Here is an 18,067-nt window from a genome sequence, read left to right on the forward strand (position 1 = left end):
AGTTGGACCCACGGAAACGCCCGGCGATTCACGGTCTCGGTACCGGGACTGCGTGACCAGAGCGGCCTCTCTGCCCAGGCGGACTAGGACGGAGCCACGGGCTGGTTCTCATTTGCGAGCCGTATAAACCTGTAAAAAATGTGCGAGTGATGGGGTTTGGGGGGGGTTCATCTCGATCCAGCCTCGAGGAGGGCGGGGGGTTTGATGTGACTGATTTACACCCCTGTTTTTCCCCTCAGTTTCAACTCCCCGTACCCGGAGGGCGATACACGCAGATAACTCTATCCATGATTCCCGATTCCCTGATTCCTGATCCATTTCCGCGCCGCTGTTCTTCTAGTTATAGACGTTTGTTAGGTGTTGACAGATCTGACAGAGGACGGCCCGCTCGGAGTATTATTATTATTAGCTCACACCTGAAGAAGGCTCCACGGCCGAAACGTTGTGTTTTCTTTCTTCTCTTTTCAGCATGAAATGAACCTCTTACTTTTATTATTATTATTATTATTATTATTATTATTATTATTATTATTATTATTATTATTATCGCCTGTAAGGCTTCTGTTATCTCCAAGTGAGGTGGCAGCAGACCTGCAGAAAGCTGCGAGCTTCTAGAACCCAAATTATTCCGGTTCTGGACGAAGCTATACTGTCCATTCTCGAGAAAGGCGTTGCTGCCGGATATAATGTATATCTGTTCGTCCTTTTTGCCTGTGTGCATTTTTGTACTTGAACGCCGCACAGAAGGCTACAGGCTACTTCCTGTAACTTTGCGTTTAAATTCATGCCTGTATAGTGTTACCGCTGCTGGTGTTGCGGCTAGTTCTTCAGCCCTGACACGTGACTGTCCAGAGACAACCGAGGACTTCCTATTGCCAAGCAACCGTATTGCGTCCGTCGTTGCCAAGCAACGTCCAAGCGCCGGCCACAGCGAGAAGTTCTGCATTTCCACGGGACAGGAGCTGGAGGTAGGTACGCGGGTACCAAAGTAAATAAACACACCTTCAGTATAAAATCAAACAGTAGGAAGAGTGCCGCAATGGTAGAGTTCATTCCGGGCTCGAATGTCTCCTGGGTTTCCTAGCTTTCCTGCATCACAGACGGACGAAGTAGGCGCTGCAGGAAAGTTCGGACCTATCGTGTAACACGGCAGGCTACAATAGGTGCAATGCTGTATTAAAGCCTTAAAAATAAATACAAAATTGCTATTAAGTACATCTAGTAGCATTTGCCTTTCTGTGCACTGCTGGGGAGTCTGCAGGTGAGGTACAGTAAGTGTGCACACATCAGGGTGCACCAGCCGGTGGAGTCTGCACTGGTGTCCTGACCGCTGGACTCTGCTGCCTGTTGCTCTGGTGTTCCACATCACGGCTCCACACTGCTGCTATCATACGATCTTTCCAGATTTTCTGTGACTTTGGCTTCTGTCTTGTTTATTCTGTTGCAGCACCAGTGAGTTCCCCATGGCCAGCAGGATCGAGGCTCTGGCCAGACCCAAGCCCAACTTGCTGAAATATCCCGACAGGTGGGCACAGCCTCCTGCTTCCTTGGGGGTGGCACCCCAGCCAATGGGCTGAGCATGAATACACACCTGTGTGTCCAGACTGCAGGGCTGTAGGGCTGTACTGTCACACACTGTGTGTCCAGACAGCAGGGCTGCTGGGCTGTACTGTCACACACCTGTGTGTCCAGACAGCAGGGCCGCAGGGCTGTACTGTCACACACTGTGTGTCCAGACAGCAGGGCTGCAGGGCTGTACTGTCACACACACTGTGTGTCCTGACAGCAGGGCTGTAGGGCTGTACTGTCACACACCTGTGTGTCCAGACAGCAGGGCTGTAGGGCTGTACTGTCACACACTGTGTGTCCAGATAGCAGAGCTGCAGGGCCGCAGGGCTGTACTGTCACACACTGTGTGTCCAGATAGCAGAGCTGCAGGGCCGCAGGGCTGTACTGTCACACACTGTGTGTCCAGACAGCAGGGCCACAGGGCTGTACTGTCATACACTGTGTGTCCAGACAGCAGGGCTGCAGGGCTGTACTGTCACACACCTGTGTGTCCTGACAGCAGGGCTGTAGGGCTGTACTGTCACACACTGTGTGTCCAGACAGCAGGGCTGCAGGGCTGTACTGTCACACATCTGTCTGTCCAGACAGCAGGGCCACAGGGCTGTACTGTCACACACCTGTGTGTCCAGATAGCAGGTCAGCAGGGCTGTACTGTCACACACTGTGTGTCCAGACAGCAGGGCCGTAGGGCTATACTGTCACACACTGTGTGTCCAGACAGCAGGGCTGCAGGGCTGTACTGTCACACACTGTGTGTCCAGACTGCAGGGCTGTAGGGCTGTACTGTCACACACTGTGTGTCCAGATAGCAGAGCTGCAGGGCCGCAGGGCTGTACTGTCACACAGTGTGTGTCCAGACAGCAGGGCCACAGGGCTGTACTGTCATACACTGTGTGTCCAGACAGCAGGGCTGCAGGGCTGTACTGTCACACACTGTGTGTCCAGACAGCAGGGCCGCAGGGCTGTACTGTCATACACTGTGTGTCCAGACAGCAGGGCTGCTGGGCTGTACTGTCACACACCTGTGTGTCCAGACAGCAGGGCTGCAGGGCTGTACTGTCATACACTGTGTGTCCAGATAGCAGGGCTGCTGGGCTGTACTGTCACACACTGTGTGTCCAGACAGCAGGGCTGCTGGGCTGTACTGTCACACACCTGTGTGTCCAGACAGCAGGGCTGTAGGGCTGTACTGTCACACACTGTGTGTCCAGACAGCAGGGCCGCAGGGCTATACTGTCACACACTGTGTGTCCAGACAGCAGGGCTGCAGGGCTGTACTGTCATACACTGTGTGTCCAGATAGCAGGGCTGCTGGGCTGTACTGTCACACACTGTGTGTCCAGACAGCAGGGCTGCTGGGCTGTACTGTCACACACACTGTGTGTCCAGACAGCAGGGCTGCTGGGCTGTACTGTCACACACACTGTGTGTCCAGACAGCAGGGCTGCAGGGCTGTACTGTCATACACTGTGTGTCCAGACAGCAGGGCTGCAGGGCTGTACTGTCACACACACTGTGTGTCCTGACAGCAGGGCTGTAGGGCTGTACTGTCACACACCTGTGTGTCCAGACAGCAGGGCTGTAGGGCTGTACTGTCACACACTGTGTGTCCAGATAGCAGAGCTGCAGGGCCGCAGGGCTGTACTGTCACACACTGTGTGTCCAGATAGCAGAGCTGCAGGGCCGCAGGGCTGTACTGTCACACACTGTGTGTCCAGACAGCAGGGCCACAGGGCTGTACTGTCATACACTGTGTGTCCAGACAGCAGGGCTGCTGGGCTGTACTGTCACACACTGTGTGTCCAGACAGCAGGGCTGCTGGGCTGTACTGTCACACACTGTGTGTCCAGACAGCAGGGCTGCTGGGCTGTACTGTCACACACTGTGTGTCCAGACAGCAGGGCTGCAGGGCTGTACTGTCATACACTGTGTGTCCAGACAGCAGGGCTGCAGGGCTGTACTGTCACACACACTGTGTGTCCTGACAGCAGGGCTGTAGGGCTGTACTGTCACACACCTGTGTGTCCAGACAGCAGGGCTGTAGGGCTGTACTGTCACACACTGTGTGTCCAGATAGCAGAGCTGCAGGGCCGCAGGGCTGTACTGTCACACACTGTGTGTCCAGATAGCAGAGCTGCAGGGCCGCAGGGCTGTACTGTCACACACTGTGTGTCCAGACAGCAGGGCCACAGGGCTGTACTGTCATACACTGTGTGTCCAGACAGCAGGGCTGCAGGGCTGTACTGTCACACACCTGTGTGTCCTGACAGCAGGGCTGTAGGGCTGTACTGTCACACACTGTGTGTCCAGACAGCAGGGCTGCAGGGCTGTACTGTCATACACTGTGTGTCCAGATAGCAGGTCAGCAGGGCTGTACTGTCACACACTGTGTGTCCAGACAGCAGGGCCGTAGGGCTATACTGTCACACACTGTGTGTCCAGACAGCAGGGCTGCAGGGCTGTACTGTCACACACTGTGTGTCCAGACTGCAGGGCTGTAGGGCTGTACTGTCACACACTGTGTGTCCAGATAGCAGAGCTGCAGGGCCGCAGGGCTGTACTGTCACACAGTGTGTGTCCAGACAGCAGGGCCACAGGGCTGTACTGTCATACACTGTGTGTCCAGACAGCAGGGCCGCAGGGCTGTACTGTCATACACTGTGTGTCCAGACAGCAGGGCTGCTGGGCTGTACTGTCACACACCTGTGTGTCCAGACAGCAGGGCTGCAGGGCTGTACTGTCATACACTGTGTGTCCAGACAGCAGGGCTGCAGGGCTGTACTGTTACACATCTGTCTGTCCAGACAGCAGGGCCACAGGGCTGTACTGTCACACACCTGTGTGTCCAGATAGCAGGTCAGCAGGGCTGTACTGTCACACACTGTGTGTCCAGACAGCAGGGCCGTAGGGCTATACTGTCACACACTGTGTGTCCAGACAGCAGGGCTGCAGGGCTGTACTGTCACACACTGTGTGTCCAGACTGCAGGGCTGTAGGGCTGTACTGTCACACACTGTGTGTCCAGATAGCAGAGCTGCAGGGCCGCAGGGCTGTACTGTCACACAGTGTGTGTCCAGACAGCAGGGCCACAGGGCTGTACTGTCATACACTGTGTGTCCAGACAGCAGGGCCGCAGGGCTGTACTGTCATACACTGTGTGTCCAGACAGAAGGGCTGCTGGGCTGTACTGTCACACACCTGTGTGTCCAGACAGCAGGGCTGCAGGGCTGTACTGTCACACACTGTGTGTCCAGACTGCAGGGCTGTAGGGCTGTACTGTCACACACTGTGTGTCCAGATAGCAGAGCTGCAGGGCCGCAGGGCTGTACTGTCACACAGTGTGTGTCCAGACAGCAGGGCCACAGGGCTGTACTGTCATACACTGTGTGTCCAGACAGCAGGGCCGCAGGGCTGTACTGTCATACACTGTGTGTCCAGACAGCAGGGCTGCTGGGCTGTACTGTCACACACCTGTGTGTCCAGACAGCAGGGCTGCTGGGCTGTACTGTCACACACTGTGTGTCCAGACAGCAGGGCTGCTGGGCTGTACTGTCACACACTGTGTGTCCAGACAGCAGGGCTGCAGGGCTGTACTGTCATACACTGTGTGTCCAGATAGCAGGGCTGCTGGGCTGTACTGTCACACACTGTGTGTCCAGACAGCAGGGCTGCTGGGCTGTACTGTCACACACTGTGTGTCCAGACAGCAGGGCTGTAGGGCTGTACTGTCACACACTGTGTGTCCAGACAGCAGGGCTGCAGGGCTGTACTGTCACACACTGTGTGTCCAGATAGCAGGGCTGCTGGGCTGTACTGTCACACACTGTGTGTCCAGATAGCAGAGCTGCAGGGCTGTACTGTCATACACTGTGTGTCCAGACAGCAGGGCTGCAGGGCTGTACTGTCACACACACTGTGTGTCCTGACAGCAGGGCTGTAGGGCTGTACTGTCACACACCTGTGTGTCCAGACAGCAGGGCTGTAGGGCTGTACTGTCACACACTGTGTGTCCAGATAGCAGAGCTGCAGGGCCGCAGGGCTGTACTGTCACACACTGTGTGTCCAGATAGCAGAGCTGCAGGGCCGCAGGGCTGTACTGTCACACACTGTGTGTCCAGACAGCAGGGCCACAGGGCTGTACTGTCATACACTGTGTGTCCAGACAGCAGGGCTGCAGGGCTGTACTGTCACACACCTGTGTGTCCTGACAGCAGGGCTGTAGGGCTGTACTGTCACACACTGTGTGTCCAGACAGCAGGGCTGCAGGGCTGTACTGTCACACATCTGTCTGTCCAGACAGCAGGGCCACAGGGCTGTACTGTCACACACCTGTGTGTCCAGATAGCAGGTCAGCAGGGCTGTACTGTCACACACTGTGTGTCCAGACAGCAGGGCCGTAGGGCTATACTGTCACACACTGTGTGTCCAGACAGCAGGGCTGCAGGGCTGTACTGTCACACACTGTGTGTCCAGACTGCAGGGCTGTAGGGCTGTACTGTCACACACTGTGTGTCCAGATAGCAGAGCTGCAGGGCCGCAGGGCTGTACTGTCACACAGTGTGTGTCCAGACAGCAGGGCCACAGGGCTGTACTGTCATACACTGTGTGTCCAGACAGCAGGGCCGCAGGGCTGTACTGTCATACACTGTGTGTCCAGACAGCAGGGCTGCAGGGCTGTACTGTCACACACCTGTGTGTCCTGACAGCAGGGCTGTAGGGCTGTACTGTCACACACTGTGTGTCCAGACAGCAGGGCTGCAGGGCTGTACTGTCACACATCTGTCTGTCCAGACAGCAGGGCCACAGGGCTGTACTGTCACACACCTGTGTGTCCAGATAGCAGGTCAGCAGGGCTGTACTGTCACACACTGTGTGTCCAGACAGCAGGGCCGTAGGGCTATACTGTCACACACTGTGTGTCCAGACAGCAGGGCTGCAGGGCTGTACTGTCACACACTGTGTGTCCAGACTGCAGGGCTGTAGGGCTGTACTGTCACACACTGTGTGTCCAGATAGCAGAGCTGCAGGGCCGCAGGGCTGTACTGTCACACAGTGTGTGTCCAGACAGCAGGGCCACAGGGCTGTACTGTCATACACTGTGTGTCCAGACAGCAGGGCTTCAGGGCTGTACTGTCACACACTGTGTGTCCAGACAGCAGGGCCGCAGGGCTGTACTGTCATACACTGTGTGTCCAGACAGCAGGGCTGCTGGGCTGTACTGTCACACACCTGTGTGTCCAGACAGCAGGGCTGCAGGGCTGTACTGTCATACACTGTGTGTCCAGATAGCAGGGCTGCTGGGCTGTACTGTCACACACTGTGTGTCCAGACAGCAGGGCTGCTGGGCTGTACTGTCACACACCTGTGTGTCCAGACAGCAGGGCTGTAGGGCTGTACTGTCACACACTGTGTGTCCAGACAGCAGGGCCGCAGGGCTATACTGTCACACAGTGTGTGTCCAGACAGCAGGGCTGCAGGGCTGTACTGTCATACACTGTGTGTCCAGATAGCAGGGCTGCTGGGCTGTACTGTCACACACTGTGTGTCCAGACAGCAGGGCTGCTGGGCTGTACTGTCACACACTGTGTGTCCAGACAGCAGGGCTGCTGGGCTGTACTGTCACACACTGTGTGTCCAGACAGCAGGGCTGCAGGGCTGTACTGTCACACACACTGTGTGTCCAGACAGCAGGGCTGCTGGGCTGTACTGTCACACACTGTGTGTCCAGACAGCAGGGCCGCAGGGCTATACTGTCACACACTGTGTGTCCAGATAGCAGGTCAGCAGGGCTGTACTGTCACACACTGTGTGTCCAGACAGCAGGGCCGTAGGGCTATACTGTCACACACTGTGTGTCCAGACAGCAGGGCTGCAGGGCTGTACTGTCACACACCTGTGTGTCCAGATAGCAGGTCAGCAGGGCTGTACTGTCACACACTGTGTGTCCAGACAGCAGGGCCGTAGGGCTATACTGTCACACACTGTGTGTCCAGACAGCAGGGCTGCAGGGCTGTACTGTCACACACTGTGTGTCCAGACTGCAGGGCTGTAGGGCTGTACTGTCACACACTGTGTGTCCAGATAGCAGAGCTGCAGGGCCGCAGGGCTGTACTGTCACACAGTGTGTGTCCAGACAGCAGGGCTGCAGGGCTGTACTGTCACACACCTGTGTGTCCTGACAGCAGGGCTGTAGGGCTGTACTGTCACACACTGTGTGTCCAGACAGCAGGGCTGCAGGGCTGTACTGTCACACATCTGTCTGTCCAGACAGCAGGGCCACAGGGCTGTACTGTCACACACCTGTGTGTCCAGATAGCAGGTCAGCAGGGCTGTACTGTCACACACTGTGTGTCCAGACAGCAGGGCCGTAGGGCTATACTGTCACACACTGTGTGTCCAGACAGCAGGGCTGCAGGGCTGTACTGTCACACACTGTGTGTCCAGACTGCAGGGCTGTAGGGCTGTACTGTCACACACTGTGTGTCCAGATAGCAGAGCTGCAGGGCCGCAGGGCTGTACTGTCACACAGTGTGTGTCCAGACAGCAGGGCCACAGGGCTGTACTGTCATACACTGTGTGTCCAGACAGCAGGGCCGCAGGGCTGTACTGTCATACACTGTGTGTCCAGACAGCAGGGCTGCAGGGCTGTACTGTCACACACCTGTGTGTCCTGACAGCAGGGCTGTAGGGCTGTACTGTCACACACTGTGTGTCCAGACAGCAGGGCTGCAGGGCTGTACTGTCACACATCTGTCTGTCCAGACAGCAGGGCCACAGGGCTGTACTGTCACACACCTGTGTGTCCAGATAGCAGGTCAGCAGGGCTGTACTGTCACACACTGTGTGTCCAGACAGCAGGGCCGTAGGGCTATACTGTCACACACTGTGTGTCCAGACAGCAGGGCTGCAGGGCTGTACTGTCACACACTGTGTGTCCAGACTGCAGGGCTGTAGGGCTGTACTGTCACACACTGTGTGTCCAGATAGCAGAGCTGCAGGGCCGCAGGGCTGTACTGTCACACAGTGTGTGTCCAGACAGCAGGGCCACAGGGCTGTACTGTCATACACTGTGTGTCCAGACAGCAGGGCTTCAGGGCTGTACTGTCACACACTGTGTGTCCAGACAGCAGGGCCGCAGGGCTGTACTGTCATACACTGTGTGTCCAGACAGCAGGGCTGCTGGGCTGTACTGTCACACACCTGTGTGTCCAGACAGCAGGGCTGCAGGGCTGTACTGTCATACACTGTGTGTCCAGATAGCAGGGCTGCTGGGCTGTACTGTCACACACTGTGTGTCCAGACAGCAGGGCTGCTGGGCTGTACTGTCACACACCTGTGTGTCCAGACAGCAGGGCTGTAGGGCTGTACTGTCACACACTGTGTGTCCAGACAGCAGGGCCGCAGGGCTATACTGTCACACACTGTGTGTCCAGACAGCAGGGCTGCAGGGCTGTACTGTCATACACTGTGTGTCCAGATAGCAGGGCTGCTGGGCTGTACTGTCACACACTGTGTGTCCAGACAGCAGGGCTGCTGGGCTGTACTGTCACACACTGTGTGTCCAGACAGCAGGGCTGCTGGGCTGTACTGTCACACACTGTGTGTCCAGACAGCAGGGCTGCAGGGCTGTACTGTCACACACACTGTGTGTCCAGACAGCAGGGCTGCTGGGCTGTACTGTCACACACTGTGTGTCCAGACAGCAGGGCCGCAGGGCTATACTGTCACACACTGTGTGTCCAGATAGCAGGTCAGCAGGGCTGTACTGTCACACACTGTGTGTCCAGACAGCAGGGCCGTAGGGCTATACTGTCACACACTGTGTGTCCAGACAGCAGGGCTGCAGGGCTGTACTGTCACACACCTGTGTGTCCAGATAGCAGGTCAGCAGGGCTGTACTGTCACACACTGTGTGTCCAGACAGCAGGGCCGTAGGGCTATACTGTCACACACTGTGTGTCCAGACAGCAGGGCTGCAGGGCTGTACTGTCACACACTGTGTGTCCAGACTGCAGGGCTGTAGGGCTGTACTGTCACACACTGTGTGTCCAGATAGCAGAGCTGCAGGGCCGCAGGGCTGTACTGTCACACAGTGTGTGTTCAGACAGCAGGGCCACAGGGCTGTACTGTCATACACTGTGTGTCCAGACAGCAGGGCCGCAGGGCTGTACTGTCATACACTGTGTGTCCAGACAGCAGGGCTGCAGGGCTGTACTGTCACACACCTGTGTGTCCTGACAGCAGGGCTGTAGGGCTGTACTGTCACACACTGTGTGTCCAGACAGCAGGGCTGCAGGGCTGTACTGTCACACATCTGTCTGTCCAGACAGCAGGGCCACAGGGCTGTACTGTCACACACCTGTGTGTCCAGATAGCAGGTCAGCAGGGCTGTACTGTCACACACTGTGTGTCCAGACAGCAGGGCCGTAGGGCTATACTGTCACACACTGTGTGTCCAGACAGCAGGGCTGCAGGGCTGTACTGTCACACACTGTGTGTCCAGACTGCAGGGCTGTAGGGCTGTACTGTCACACACTGTGTGTCCAGATAGCAGAGCTGCAGGGCCGCAGGGCTGTACTGTCACACAGTGTGTGTCCAGACAGCAGGGCCACAGGGCTGTACTGTCATACACTGTGTGTCCAGACAGCAGGGCTTCAGGGCTGTACTGTCACACACTGTGTGTCCAGACAGCAGGGCCGCAGGGCTGTACTGTCATACACTGTGTGTCCAGACAGCAGGGCTGCTGGGCTGTACTGTCACACACCTGTGTGTCCAGACAGCAGGGCTGCAGGGCTGTACTGTCATACACTGTGTGTCCAGATAGCAGGGCTGCTGGGCTGTACTGTCACACACTGTGTGTCCAGACAGCAGGGCTGCTGGGCTGTACTGTCACACACCTGTGTGTCCAGACAGCAGGGCTGTAGGGCTGTACTGTCACACACTGTGTGTCCAGACAGCAGGGCCGCAGGGCTATACTGTCACACACTGTGTGTCCAGACAGCAGGGCTGCAGGGCTGTACTGTCATACACTGTGTGTCCAGATAGCAGGGCTGCTGGGCTGTACTGTCACACACTGTGTGTCCAGACAGCAGGGCTGCTGGGCTGTACTGTCACACACTGTGTGTCCAGACAGCAGGGCTGCTGGGCTGTACTGTCACACACTGTGTGTCCAGACAGCAGGGCTGCAGGGCTGTACTGTCACACACACTGTGTGTCCAGACAGCAGGGCTGCTGGGCTGTACTGTCACACACTGTGTGTCCAGACAGCAGGGCCGCAGGGCTATACTGTCACACACTGTGTGTCCAGACAGCAGGGCTGCTGGGCTGTACTGTCACACACTGTGTGTACAGACAGCAGGGCTGCTGGGCTGTACTGTCACACACTGTGTGTTCAGACAGCAGGGCCACAGGGCTGTACTGTCATACACTGTGTGTCCAGACAGCAGGGCTGCTGGGCTGTACTGTCACACACTGTGTGTCCAGACAGCAGGGCTGCAGGGCTGTACTGTCACACACCTGTGTGTCCAGACAGCAGGGCTGCTGGGCTGTACTGTCACACACTGTGTGTACAGACAGCAGGGCTGCTGGGCTGTACTGTCACACACTGTGTGTTCAGACAGCAGGGCCACAGGGCTGTACTGTCATACACTGTGTGTCCAGACAGCAGGGCTGCTGGGCTGTACTGTCACACACTGTGTGTACAGACAGCAGGGCTGCTGGGCTGTACTGTCACACACTGTGTGTTCAGACAGCAGGGCCACAGGGCTGTACTGTCATACACTGTGTGTCCAGACAGCAGGGCTGCTGGGCTGTACTGTCACACACTGTGTGTCCAGACAGCAGGGCTGCTGGGCTGTACTGTCACACACTGTGTGTCCAGATAGCAGGTCAGCAGGGCTGTACTGTCACACACCTGTGTGTCCAGATAGCAGGTCAGCAGGGCTGTACTGTCACACACTGTGTGTCCAGACAGCAGGGCTGCAGGGCTGTACTGTCACACACTGTGTGTCCAGACAGCAGGGCTGCAGGGCTGTACTGTCACACATCTGTCTGTCCAGACAGCAGGGCCACAGGGCTGTACTGTCTTACACCTGTGTGTCCAGATAGCAGAGCTGCAGGGCCGCAGGGCTGTACTGTCACACACTGTGTGTCCAGACAGCAGGGCCACAGGGCTGTACTGTCACACACTGTGTGTCCAGACAGCAGGGCTGCAGGGCTGTACTGTCACACACACTGTGTGTCCAGACAGCAGGGCCGCAGGGCTGTACTGTCACACACTGTGTGTCCAGACAGCAGGGCTGCTGGGCTGTACTGTCACACACACTATGTGTTCAGACAGCAGGGCCACAGGGCTGTACTGTCACACACTGTGTGTCCAGACAGCAGGGCTGCAGGGCTGTACTGTCACACACACTGTGTGTCCAGACAGCAGGGCCACAGGGCTGTACTGTCACACACCTGTGTGTCCAGATAGCAGGTCAGCAGGGCTGTACTGTCACACACCTGTGTGTCCAGATAGCAGGTCAGCAGGGCTGTACTGTCACACACCTGTGTGTCCAGATAGCAGAGCTGCAGGGCTGTACTGTCACACACTGTGTGTCCAGACAGCAGGGCTGCAGGGCTGTACTGTCACACACTTTGTGTCCAGACAGCAGGGCTGCAGGGCTGTACTGTCACACACACTGTGTGTCCAGACAGCAGGGCCGCAGGGCTGTACTGTCACACAGTGTGTGTCCAGACAGCAGGGCTGCAGGGCTGTACTGTCACACATCTGTCTGTCCAGACAGCAGGGCCACAGGGCTGTACTGTCACACACTGTGTGTCCAGATAGCAGGTCAGCAGGGCTGTACTGTCACACACACTGTGTGTCCTGACAGCAGGGCTGTAGGGCTGTACTGTCACACACTGTGTGTCCAGACAGCAGGGCTGCAGGGCTGTACTGTCACACATCTGCCTGTCCAGACAGCAGGGCCACAGGGCTGTACTGTCACACACCTGTGTGTCCAGATAGCAGAGCTGCAGGGCCGCAGGGCTGTACTGTCACACAGTGTGTGTCCAGACAGCAGGGCCGTAGGGCTATACTGTCACACACTGTGTGTCCAGACAGTAGGGCCGCAGGGCTGTACTGTCACACACCTGTGTGTCCAGACAGCAGGGCCGCGGTGCTGGTGTCCTGTACTGTCACACAATCTCCTCTCCATCAGCTTTTCCTCTGATCTTCTGCTGGCATTTTTGGCATTTTAAGCTGACAGGTCATCCTGATAGCTGTGTTTTGTAGTACAGAAAAACCAGCTGCTACAACAGCTCATGTCAGCTGCTTCCGTACGGTTGACCCTGAGCTGCTGTGATCAGGCCTTTGAGAGTCGTGATCAAAGTAATTTAAAGATGCTTAATTACATCCTATTATAAGGCTTATTTAATGCCATTTTGTGTTATGCTTGGATTTTTCTCAGTCAAATTGAATAATAACAGCCAGAGCTTTTAACATAATAGAAAAAAATAGCGGAGGCTCTTAGTTAAGGGTCTGTGCTCAGCGGCTGCGAGGTTGTTGTTTAAAACCCACATTGCAGAGACTTCCCAGTCTGGCTCAGTCACAGGAGATGACCACCTCTCCTCCCCTTGGTGTTTATGATCCTGGTTTTGAACAATAGCTCATGGCTTCAGGAGCAGAGCAAACGGACCTCAGGACAAAATTGTTGTGAGTCTTTTGAGAATGCTGAGGCGTGAAAGAGAACCGGGACCCTGTCTGGCCCGTCTGATCGATCCGGGACCTCGTCCAGCTGTTTCGGGAAGGAAACCAGGGTATCCTAGCATAGGATAGGCAGCCAGCTTGTTCCATGCTCCCACCGCCATCTGTGTAAAGATCCTCCTTCTCTCTGTTTTTAATGCACCTCCTGCTATGTCCCTACTGTGTCCCAGTGCTGGGATGCCCTCAGGCACAGCTGGTCATGCTGTCTGCTGTCATGTGTCCACATTCGTCTAACCCCCATGACTCTCCACAGGGCTTGTCAGTTCCCTCCTCTGTGCCACCCTGTCAGCTGATCCCTGTCTTTTTTTGCAGGCGGTCGGTGTATTGGCTTGATGCCCTTCCCTCGGAGAGGAACGGCCCCACCACCTTCGGTAAAGACTTCCTCTTCCCCGCTGGGGTTTGATCGTCACAACCTCCAGTCTTCTGTAGTGTTTACAGGGGCTCAGCAGGAATGAAGATAGGCAGACTCACAGATCGATATAGATCCCAGAACTGATCAGTATGAATTATGGGCACCAAGAATAGTTCTGTGTTCACTAATGATGAAAATGGTTTTCCTTTCCTCAGCTCTGAGCCCACGACTCTCCCAGCTGTGTCAGTTCAGAAGGCTCAATAGCAGCTTCCAGGAGGACAGGTCTGGCTTCTGCTGTTTTTTCCTACGAACCTGTTTCACTAATGCTGTGGGAGCTCAGCTCTCGTGTGACATCCATGTCGTGGTGGGACTGACAGGCAGCCTTCGATGAGCAGTCCTGTCTGTCTTCCTGGGCCTAACATCAGGACAGGCCCTACTGGCCGAGATAAGAATTGCACCAAACCAGAAACTGGATCCTTGAGACAGGGCTACTCGACATACAGCCCCTCCAATCTGCTCCATTACACAATTTTGACACTGCTTCATTATTTAGCGGGTCATTAGAAGGACTGGTTTCCTCCAGGTGCTCCAGTTTCCTCCCACAGTTCAAAGACATGCTGGTGGGTGACCTGGTTTCAGGGAACACTGGTCCTGGTGTGAGTGTGTGAGTGTGACCCCGCCTTGCGCCTCTCTCCTGCAGGGATGGGCTCCAGCTACCCCCTGACCCTGAATTACAAAAAGTGGTTAGAAAACGGACAGATGGCATGACGATTCAGAAGTTGTTCACATGAAAATAGTGCAGTGGAGTAGATTGGAGTAAGCTGCACCTTGAGATTGTCTGATTTATTTTATGAAGCCAGGTTGTAATCATTCTTTTGTAAAGCTGATAAACCTATATTTAGTATCATTCTATTTGGAAATGTTTCTGTTGAATTATCCAGCCCAAAAATACCCACATCAACATAACATCACTTTATTAGCCCTATACAATTTCTTGCATTAGGAATTCGTCTTTTCGCATACCCCAGCTTGCTCTCCATGAGACACAGACACACAGAGAGACGCTTGGGGTCAGAGCGCAGGGTCAGCCATTGTACAGCGCCCCTGGAGCAGCTGGGGTTAAGGGCCTTGCTCAGGGGCCCAACAGAGCCACCACTCCACCCACATCACCATCATTATTATACTGAGTGTAGTGATACCAGTGTGTAACCCCACTGACTGTGGTGATATCAGTATGTAACCCCGCTGACTGTGGTGACACAAATGTGTTACCCTGCTGACTTTAGTAATACGAAAGTGTAACCCAGCTGACTGTGGTGACACGAGTGTATAAGCCTTCTGATTGTGATGATAGGATTGTGTCACCCTTCTGACTTGTGATAGTAGTGTGTAACTGTGTTAACTGTGGTGATATGAGTGTGTAACTCAACTGACTGTAGTGATACGTGTGTATAAGATGAGATCCCTTTATTGGCCATATACAATTTCTTGCATTAGGAATTTGTCTTTTCGCATAGCCCAGCTTGCTCTCCATGAGACACACAGACAGGGAGAGAAGCCTGGGGTCAGAGTGCTGGGTCAGAGCGCAGGGTCAGCCATTTATACGGCGCCCCGGAGCAGTTGTGGTTAAGGGCCTTGCTCAGAGGCCAAACAGAGTAGGATTCCTCTGCCAGCTGTGGGATTTGAGCCCGCAACCTTCCAACCAGAGGCGGAGATCCATAGCCACAGTGCCACCTCTCCGCCCCCCAAAAATACGGAACGCTTCACGACTTTGTCATCCTTACACGATACGAGTGTGTCACCCTGCTGACTGTGGTGATATGAGTGTGTAACCCTGCTAACTGTGTTGACACGAGTGTGTAACCCTGCTGACTGTGGTCATACGAGTGTATAACCCTGCTGACTGTGGTGATATTAGTGTGTAACCCTGCTGACTGTGGTCATACGAGGGTGTAATCCTGCTGACTGTGTTGACACAAGTGTGCACTAACTGTGGTGGTACAGGTCCACAACCCCGCAGTAAGTGTGTCTCCCTGTCCCCCGCAGGCCCTCCCCAGTCTGGACGGTGAGCACAGCAGCACTACGGGCCTTACCCTCAGAGAGGCTGCAAGTGCTGGCCCGGCCCCAGGCCCCCAGCCTGCACTGGATGCCTGATCGCCCCCTGGTGTCCGAGGTAGAGTCTTGCATCTCCCGATGCTTGCACTGTGCAGCCCAGTTCAGACTCCATCTGCAGGGCAACTAGAGATATTATTCTGCATATAATCTACCGTCACATGCTGGGTATTTCATGCATGATACCTTACTGTAAATACATTTGCAGCGATAGATGCAATATTAAAAAATAAGGAAACACATTTACCTTTCTTCTTTATCCATGCACTATGAACAAGAGCCCTGTAGGAGGTCAAACCTGAAGTAGATGTGAGTGTTGTGCAACTGGCAGTCTGATTGCTTCCACTGTAAGAAAACAATTCACAAATCGCCATCGAATATTTTTTTCCCCAGGAAATGAGTGTATCTGTAACAGTCCCACAGACTGACACCTCTCTCTCACGGATACCTCACCACTGCAGCTGCTGTTGTTCCACGCCGCTCCCTGTCGCCCCCTGCAGGTCAGCGAGGCAGTGCTGCGCGCCGTGCCCAGTGCCCGGGTCTGCCAGCTGGCGCAGCCCAAGAGACTGGCCCCCCTCTGGGCTTCAGCAGAGACAAGTGGAGACCCCTCGCTCTCTGAAGCTCCCCGATGTGCCGGCGTATCCCCGCGGATTGACCTGCTTGCCAGTGAGCTGTCCTCCACTAGGACTCCTAAATCTGCTCTGTGTGTCAGTGGGAAGTTTCTGATGTGCCACCCGATGGCAGCTTTCTGTGTCCCAGCATCTCTGGGCACTGGGAGCTGGCTCTGGGTTGGTTCTGGGTGTGGGGGGGGCGTGCTGATTTCTTCTCAGACCCCTCGACCAGGGCCGAATGTCTCACACCTCCTGTGTCTCCCTCACCAGCTCCAAAGGCAGAGCACCGCCTGTACCGGCCCGACAGGGACGTGGCCTGGCCGGTGCCGCGGTCCGCGCGGGCCGCCGTGGCCTCCGACCGGCTCCTGGTGCTGGCCAAGCCACGGGCGCGCAGGGCGCTGTCAGACGGGTGTGACCCCTACCGGGTGAGCTCCCCCGCCCGGCGGGCCCAGGCCACCCCCCGCACGCTGGAGCTGAGCGCCCCCCTGGCACGGAAACAGCGGCAGAAGAAGGCTTGACTGATGGCGTGGGGGGGCGGGGGGGCTCCCCTCTCCTCCTCCTGGGGAATAAAGGCACACCGGGGGCAGGGGCTCCTGCAGCATGAGCAGTCTGGTGGTTTTGTTCCTTCCTCTGTCACAAGTGGCCGTGTGTGGATTTCCGGGCCCGGTCCCGATGAGCGCTGGGGTCCCGCCCCCCCCGGTCCAGCACTGCAGGCTGATCCCAGAGAGTTTATCAGCTTCACTTTCGTCCCCTGGGACCCCAGCTCCAGCCCTGACAGCCAGAACTGCTGTCAGTGGAGCAGCTGAGCCGCTGGGTGCTGGGTTGGGGTGGGGGGTGGACCTGTAGGTTTTCTGTTTGAGCAGCTCTGGTCCTCTCGGTGCCCTAAAAAAAGTCTTCTGAGTTCATTGTCGTCGTCATCATCTTCATCATCATCAGTCATTGCTGATCCCCCGCATGATGAAGGTCTCCCCATTGCTGTGTCATACTGCCCTCTAGCTGGTATCAGTGCTCGTCTGGAGCGCTCTGCGGTGACGTGCTGCGGAGGGCGCTGTATCAAACAAATCTGATTGATTGGTTGATTAGTTGGTTGGTTGGTTGATTTCCTTTCAGCTGAGAATCCCTCAGCGAATAAACTTGAAGATTAATCATCATTCTCTTTACAGCAGACTTCACTTTTTAATCTTATGCTTATGAAACCAAAAATTGATTTAACATGATAATCCAAGGGTTTGCTCACTTTTATTTTCAATAAAACTAATGTCTCGTGTGATTTTCAATACGATATGTGTAAACTAAACATCTGTAAATATAGGTGCAGTTAGTTGTATTTCTAACGGCATGGTGCTCACATGCTGTCCTACCTCAGTGTTTCATGAACCTGCTGTGATTCTGAAGCCCCAGGCAGACTCCTGCTGTGGTTTCAGGGGGACAGCGGATCTCTGCCCCTGCAGGCTGGGATCTGTTGCCCTCAGCTTCTCGAGAGGCTGTGACGACCCAACAGGAACACTGGTGCTTACCCACCTGGCCAGTGGGGCTGATGCAGGCAGCTGGGGGCCTGTTTTAAAGTCCACTGCACCGAGCTTGAGCTTCTGAAATGCAACAGGCTAAAATATCCTGGTGTCTGTCCCTCAGTTCTGACCAGCACCTCAGGGCCAGACGATGTGAAATAGCCGG

General features: G+C 55.5%; 1 protein-coding gene across 3 annotated transcripts; it reads left to right on the plus strand.

The window, feature by feature from the left end:
• The first annotated feature begins 592 nt into the window (after nucleotides 1–592).
• Nucleotides 593–16,997, plus strand: spmap2 (sperm microtubule associated protein 2). Of its 3 annotated transcripts, none has more exons than XM_088621901.1 (7): nucleotides 593–972; nucleotides 1,448–1,525; nucleotides 13,631–13,689; nucleotides 13,886–13,952; nucleotides 15,717–15,843; nucleotides 16,176–16,448; nucleotides 16,664–16,997. In XM_088621901.1, the coding sequence occupies exons 2-7, from the start codon at nucleotides 1,464–1,466 to the stop codon at nucleotides 16,820–16,822; spliced, it is 747 nt and encodes a 248-aa protein (XP_088478027.1). In that variant the 5' UTR covers nucleotides 593–972; nucleotides 1,448–1,463; the 3' UTR covers nucleotides 16,823–16,997. The 3 variants fall into 3 exon arrangements, with proteins under 3 accessions (XP_088478027.1, XP_088478025.1, XP_088478028.1); XM_088621899.1 differs by having other exon boundaries at nucleotides 595–968; XM_088621902.1 differs by having other exon boundaries at nucleotides 609–968; nucleotides 16,283–16,448.
• The last annotated feature ends 1,070 nt before the right edge of the window (nucleotides 16,998–18,067 follow it).

This window comes from Lepisosteus platostomus, chromosome 27 (assembly GCF_059453375.1).
Source record: "Lepisosteus platostomus isolate fLepPlt1 chromosome 27, fLepPlt1.hap1, whole genome shotgun sequence".
Taxonomy (NCBI): Eukaryota; Metazoa; Chordata; class Actinopteri; order Semionotiformes; family Lepisosteidae; genus Lepisosteus; species Lepisosteus platostomus.